The 7,396-nt window shown below is 38.1% G+C and overlaps 1 protein-coding gene across 1 annotated transcript; it reads left to right on the top strand.

Annotated features, from left to right (window-relative positions):
- Positions 1-237: 237 nt before the first annotated feature.
- On the top strand, positions 238-3,918 carry LOC149833490 (protein TIFY 9-like). Its single transcript, XM_090012862.1, has 6 exons — positions 238-452; positions 551-707; positions 828-918; positions 1,015-1,159; positions 2,327-2,384; positions 3,574-3,918. The coding sequence occupies exons 1-6, from the start codon at positions 350-352 to the stop codon at positions 3,647-3,649; spliced, it is 630 nt and encodes a 209-aa protein (XP_089868988.1). The 5' UTR covers positions 238-349; the 3' UTR covers positions 3,650-3,918.
- Positions 3,919-7,396: the final 3,478 nt, after the last annotated feature.

Raw genomic sequence — 7,396 nt, 5'->3', positions numbered from 1 at the left:
TAGGACGCGTTCAAAACGAGAAGACTTTTACCTTCGCCATCGCAAAGTCGTCATCTTGACCGTCCAACCTTCCGCGATGCTGAGCTGTCCCCAGCCGACTCGTCACGTGCAAAACGATGCCCCTCTCGAAAAAGCCACATGAGGAAATTGAAGGTGGTATGAAGCGGTCAGGCTTCTTTTTCCTCACGTGTTTCACACCCGCCTTTTCTTTCTTATGAATCCTTCCATCATCTCCTCTGCTGCTGTGGTAAAAGAAAAGAGAGCAATAAGAGCAGTTGGATTTCTCCATTCCTTTTTTCTACTCGGTTAGCTTCATTCTTTTATCAGCTTCTTTCTCAGTAAAGCGAAGATGTCGAAAGAGATCGTCGAGGTAGATTTCTTCGGTTCTCGATCGGAGAACGCGTCGAATTTCGGCGGCAAAAAGCTTTCGATCGCGCAAAGTCCCGTTCGCAGTGAGTTTGCTTGCATTCGTTTTCTGTGATCTCTTTTTGTTTAGATCTGATCTTGATGAAGACTGATGGATTCGGGTGAATTTTGCCGATGTTTTCAGGCTTGCAGAGGACGATGTCAAAGATCAATCCCGAGATACTTAAGAGCATAATCGCCGCGAAAATGATGGACGGGAGGCCGCCGGAGAATCGGTTCGGGCCGGCATCGGGCGGCGGGCCGGTTAATTTCTCGTTCCCGGTGTTCAATTCGGCGACTAGGTACCTTCTTTTTTGCCTTTTTCGATCGAAAAAAGAAGGTTTTCTACTTGAAGATTTTGTGATCGTTTTCTTGATTTCGTTCTTCTTCTTTTCTTTTTTGAAAATCTCGGAAATTTTTAGTGGGATTCAGCCTGAGAGTCCTTCTGGCACCGCTCCGATGACGATCTTTTATAACGGGACGGTTTGCGTCTTCAACGTTCCGTCCGATAAGGTTCCGTTCTCTAACCTCCTCCTCCTTCCTTCTGTTGTGCTTTTTGTTTAGTTCTTGAAATTGAGTTTTTGATTTTTTTTGAACGGGATTTTACAGGCCGAGAAGCTCATGAGGCTGGTGGCGAGCGGGAAAAACTCGCCGAGGGTAGCTCCGATAGCGCAGATGCGCGCTACGTGTCCCGGATTCGGTGCTGCTGCTACGCCTGCTGATGAAAGCCAGATACCTGATAGATTAGACCATGGTCCGCCTCTCTCTCTCTTTCTCTGTATTGCTAGTTATGCTTGGTGGTCGTAATCTGCCGATCAAGTAAAAATAATAAAGGCATAAACAATAAGCATGAATCTCTCACACGAATATAGGCTATCTTTTGAAAATATGGCCTTTCATTACTCTTTCAAAAGTCAAAATCCCCCAAAAAATGATTTATTTATTTTGAATTTTAACATATTTTTAGGAAGATATTAACACAATAGAGATATTATATATATAGAAAAATATAAGGTGGTTCTGTACCATGATATCATAAGTTTGTATACTCTTGTTTGCCTAAATCTAGATATTAATTGGTAAATTTAACCATGCAGATGCATTTAACATGGTTTATTTACGGTATTAAAAGGTTTTATCATGCTTAATATGCCATCAGATTTTATTTTTGAGACCGTAAAAATCAACGGCTCACAATTTATTAAAATAAAAGTAAATCAAAATGGTATAAAACATCATATTTGAGTCAACTTACACAAGACAATAATCAATATTATTTGCTAAACATGATCGAATGGTTAGATTTTGGCATTTGGAGCTTAGATCAATGTAAATCAATTGTGTACCACTATATAAGCCCTCTATATATATGTGCAAAAATCCTTTGTACCAACAATCAACTTAGCAAAACCTTTTTTCTCATCTTTTTGTTAAATCTAAACTTATAATTGTGGTTTATATGCTTCATTTAGAAGTAATTGGCTTTTGGAATACCAAAATCTGATGTATTCTGCAATGCAAAAATCGATGAATATAAAAATCCACCATTTTTTTTTATTCCAAAAAGTATGTTTCTTTCATCACAAAACTCCATCTAAGAGTCGATTCCCTCTAAACTACCATATTGAATGCTCTATGAGGTTAGATTAAGTCAGAACGACTTGTATCATAAGATCCCAACTATGTTACAGGTACAACCACTTGTACCAAATAAATAAGGAACTCTTGATTTCATTGAAATGGATTTGGGTGCGGGAAACAAGTTGATCAAGAGAATTTCATTCCATGTGCTGGTGATTTTGTTCCTAAGAGTCGCCTTTGATATTCATGCTTGTGTGTTGAACGACCATATATCATTAGTTGACACTAATGCAAAAATGATTGATTGAGGCACTAATGTAACAACTTGTTAAATTTGTAGACCTTCCGATAGCAAGGAGAAAGTCGCTCCAGAGATTTCTAGAGAAGAGGAAGGACAGGTATTTTGCATTTGATCCTTTCTTACAAACTCCGATTAGTTCTTTATAATTTCAAAATCATGCACTCTATGATTGGTGGTCGTGGCCCATCTGGGCATTATTCCAGCTGTGTGGCTTATCAGGCCAGTACACATTGTGACTGCAGATATTGGCCTCTCCTAGAAGGGATAGCATTTGCTATCTTGGTAAGGAGCTCCCTAATTGTAACTCATAGGGGAATGCTGTTGTGACTACACGGATGTATTCAACATGATCAAAACAGTAGGAACTGACCTTTAGAACATAGTTTTTGATGCAAAAATGTTTTTTTAATATTTGAAAATTTGATATATTGTAGGTCGTTGATTTTTCAACCCTGACCATATATCAGAAAAATATAATCCAAATGTCAGTTTCTACTAAACTTAATGTGTAGGTCACATCTGGAAGGTCAGATGTGCAAAAAAAAACTGAAAAAATAAAAATGTTACATTTTTTCACTGAAGAGTTCCTTAACCACGAGGGTAGCAAGCATTACCCCTTCTAGAAATAGCCATCTTAACATGGTTCTTTTGACATAGCCTCTGGCTTTTGCATAGGGAACCGACTTTAAGTCCCTGAGGATGAGGTGCAATGTGATTGCACACTTTTAGTGAGTGTGAAATCACATTGCATCTCATCCTCCCTCTCGGAGTTAGATGGAAGCAGATCAGGTCATGCTGAACATGAGCATTTTTTCTCATGCCAACATCGTGGCCGTCTGTTTGCATTTTGGATGAATGCCACGTGGTTTTGTTGACTTTTGAGCTTTTTAAAATGCAAATCGGATGACCACGATGTCAGCATGAGCAAAAACGCTCATGTTCAGCATGACCTGATCTGCTTCCGAGTTAGATGGGTCAATAAACTTCAATAGTGGGTATTGGATAGAGTGCAGCAGCACACTAATTAAAGTGTGCAATCACATTGCACCTGTTCCTAGCTCGTAGCTAGATGGGTCAATAAACTTGAATTACGGGTATTAGATACTCTGATACGCATATAAGGTTTCAAATTGGTACTTGTCATTAGTGGAGTCGATGCAGTCAGTTACATTCTTGCACGCTTCTTGCTCTTGTTGTACCCCACCATTATCTTCTGTCTTCATATTCAAAGCAATGTATCAGTCCCCATTCTAGGCCAAGTTGCTGAGCTTCCTTCTTCTTTACAGGCTCACTTCAGCCACACCGTATGGGCACGTTGGCGAGCACAAGGACAAGAACTTACTGGAGGCGGCTCGTGCGTAGGCGTCTTGATCTCCGACATTTATCAACTATCTTTTGAAGCAACATTTATCGGCAATCATAATATGTAATTATACTTAATGAGTAGTATACACCTTTATAGTTGTTGATGATGATGCTGATGAACGCGTTCTATACTCGTTACAGTGTTGACACTTTTTTTGTCGGTTGCTTCTCTTCCATGGGAAATGTGGAAGTGTACAGTGATTGCCTCACCCTATATGATGATATATTTCTTTTTTTTAGAAGAATATTATAATTTATTTCTCAAATTGTATGTCTAATTAACACTTCTCTCCCTGGGGCAAGGGGTTAAGTCTACTGAGTTTTACGCTGCCAGGACAATGATTGTAAGTACAGCAGACAGACGGCTAGGTCTTTGATCCTTAGGGCGGTTTCTCCGTGTAAATATCCAAAAAATAACACCTTTCTCTTATGAGTTGTGCATGCCAAAAATGGTTAGGTCATCACAATGGCTCTGCCAACAAAAAACTCTGTGGGCTTTGTTAATAGAGATAATGCAGGTCACAATAATGCAGATCACGATAACGCCACAGGTCACGATAGCGCGGCAGGACATGATACTACTAAAATAGATAAACTCGATAAAACCTAGTTTATCTCTATAACTGCATATCAACTTCTCCAAGATCATCTTGCACCAAATGAGACTCTAACAACAAGTCACGATAATAACAAATGTGATGAAATCAAGATTATCGTTCCAACTCAAGTGGCTAATACAATAAGAGTCCAAAAAGATATCGTTCCAGCACAAGAGGCTAATATGATAAGAATTAAAAAAGAACAAGTTACTAATAGCAGGGTAGCTAATCTTATCAAATGTAACCAAATGGATAATAATCAAAGTAATCGACTAAATAAAATTGATAGACAATGTAATTATTTAAATAGTAGAAAACTCCACATGTGAGTTGTTGAGTGGAGTACCGTGGACGTAGGCGATTGCTCATCGAACCACGTTAATCTCTTGAGTTTTGTGCATTGCATATTTTTGTTTATGGTGTCAGAGCATATTGCATCTTGGGTGATTGTACTGTCTTTTTCAATGACATCAACATCCATCGACAACTTCATCAAGTTCTCATAACCCTTCAACCTGAATGTGGCAAATTTTATCATAATTAAAATCAATCATTCAAATTTTTTGCTGTAAAAAACACAGTTACTTGGCCTCATTGAGAGCCAAGACATGATTGGTTTTGTAGAATGGCGAAACTTCAGTTCCAGTTCAAACCATAGATGGCATCTCAAATCTGAAGTTCATTGCCTGAAAGAAATTTGACAGGCTGCTGCGAGGATGGATCACGGGCACTCTATCAGAGGAAGTGCTGGGTCTCGTCGTTGGTCATCAAACATTTAGTGCGGTATGGAATACTCTAATCAAAGCTTTTGTTCACGTCTTTAAGGAATATGAATTTCTATTGACACAAAAGTTGCAATCCTATCAGAAAAGAACTCTCTTGGTGAATGAATATGTCAATAGGTTCAAAAAGATTTGTGATGAACTCGTGGCTATTGGGAAGCCCATGGAAGATGAAACCATGGTATTTCGGCTCTTGAATGGGCTTGGCCATGAGCATGATGCTTTTATCACAACTATGATAAAGTCGCCCATTCCATCATATGATGATGTGGTTGGCTTGCTTCAAGAGAGTGAAACCATACACATCGTGCATGAAGAAGGTGTGAATGAGAACTTTGTTTTTTTTAGACAAAATTAATAATAAAAAAAATCGATTAAATATAAAACAACAATTCAACTCAAAGGGACATGGCTTTATCTAAGCCAGACAGGGTGGCAGCCAATTTAATCAAAACAAAACCAAATTCAGTTTAAATCAACCGAATGCCAAAATCAACCAAGGAAAAGAAAAGTATGGTGACCACTCTCTTCACCTAAACAATGTCTTTATTGTTCCTGATATTAAAAAGAATTTGGTATTCGTAAGCCAATTAACTTTTGATATGCCCTGTTTGTTGGAAAGTTTGACATCAATGACTTGGGCATGTGCATGCACATGTTGTTGACTTTCTTAAATAAAATAAGTCTATTTCGATAAACTCAAAGTCCATTAAAAGTGCTATATGTGCAAACTGTCAAATGGGTAAAATAAGTAGGCTTCCTTTTTATCTCTGTTGATAATCATTGCACGGAGTTGTTTGGAAACGTTCACTGTGACTTATGAAGACCTGTCACTGTTACCTCACATCAAAAATTCAGATTTATGCAGTTTTTATTGATGAATATTCTCAATTTTCATGGATATTCCCTCTGAGAAATAAATCTGAATTATGCACTAAATTTATTAAATTTTATAAATATGTCCAAATTCAGTTTGAAAAACAAATAAAGATTTTTCAAACAGATGAAGGGTGCGAGTTTGGGAGCATTGAACTCATGACTTACTTAAAGTTGAATTTGATTGTTCAATATAAAAGTTGCTCAAAAACAAAATGAAATGGCTGAATGAAAGCACCAGTCTATCACCGAACTAAGGTTGACTATACTTTTTCATGCTCAAATTTCAGCTTGATTCTGGGTGGAAGCATTCTTAACTGCAATATGGATAATCAACCAGTTGCCAATGCTAAACTTGTCTATGAAAACTCCGTATGAGAAGGTGTTTATGAAGAAACCAAACTATACAAGTTTGAGAGTTTTTGGATGGCGATGTTTTTCTTATCTTTGAGACTATGCTACAAACAAATTTGACCCAAAAACTTTACTATATGTGTGTTCCTGGGTTATAGTGATCACCACAAGGGCTACTACTGACTAGTTTTCCTCATTAGTCGAGTTTATACATCAAGACATGTCGTATTTGATGAAGGTGTCTTTCCTTACCATAAATTAGGGTTACTATTCTTTGCAAACCAAGTGCGTGAGTTAATAAGCTTGAAAGAATGGTCAGATGAGAAAGGCACATATTATCACACGCTTTGGTTGAATCTAATAACCAACAAGATCCAAGGAATTTGACATGTGAGAATCCATAGGGCGAGCCAGTTATACAAAGAGAGAATATGCAAAACAATCCGGTCAGTGTTTCATCTCAGGGTACTCAACCAAGAGATCTTAGTCTTGTTGACAATAGGCAGTTAGTTGCTAATGAAAGAAGTGAAGAAGGCACCTCCGCTATTCCTAATTCTCGAGTTTATTATATGGTCGCTCATATGCATGACAAAATAGTAAATCCCAATCTCAAAGATTTTATTATTCTATCTGTGCCCCTAGAACCCAAGAGTCTCAAGGTTGCTCTTAATCATAAAGGATGGTGTGATGCTATGCATGAGGAGATGCATGCTCTTAATATCAATGACACATGGGATCTTATGCCTAAGAAGCATGACATGCGTATCATCCGCAGTAAATGGGTCCATAAAATCAAATTAAAAAGTGACGGCTCAGTAGAACTATTAAAAGCTCATCTTGTTGCTAAGAACTATCAAAGATCTCAACAACTAAAATGGGGAGCAGGGGCATCATATTCTATTTAGAAATGTTCCCTGTTTATTGGCAACACAAGCATCACTTGCAAAACTCGTGTGGGACTCTATGCAGTATCAGACACAAGAATCCAGATTGGAGGATCTTAGCTACGGTCTTCCGACTAGAAAAATGACCTCCACAGGCTAGGGAATGGCAAAAAGCCAAAACAGATTTAGTCTCCTTTTCTAGAATGCACCTCCTAACCATCTGGTCTAGGCATAGCCTAAATAACTCTG

Source organism: Nuphar pumila, chromosome 7 (genome assembly GCF_984573655.1).
Source record: "Nuphar pumila chromosome 7, dmNupPumi1.hap1.1, whole genome shotgun sequence".
Taxonomy (NCBI): Eukaryota; Viridiplantae; Streptophyta; class Magnoliopsida; order Nymphaeales; family Nymphaeaceae; genus Nuphar; species Nuphar pumila.
The sequence above is the reverse complement of the archived record's forward strand: the minus strand, read 5'-3'. Positions and strand labels throughout refer to the sequence as shown.

Bases quoted from the DNA above. Each gene is read 5' to 3' on its own strand.
- LOC149833490 (XM_090012862.1), top strand. From the start codon at position 350: ATGTCGAAAGAGATCGTCGAGGTAGATTTCTTCGGTTCTCGATCGGAG. The intron at 919-1,014 runs GTTCCGTTCTCT...GGGATTTTACAG, and splicing joins TCAACGTTCCGTCCGATAAG to GCCGAGAAGCTCATGAGGCT. The intron at 2,385-3,573 runs GTATTTTGCATT...TCTTCTTTACAG, and splicing joins CTAGAGAAGAGGAAGGACAG to GCTCACTTCAGCCACACCGT.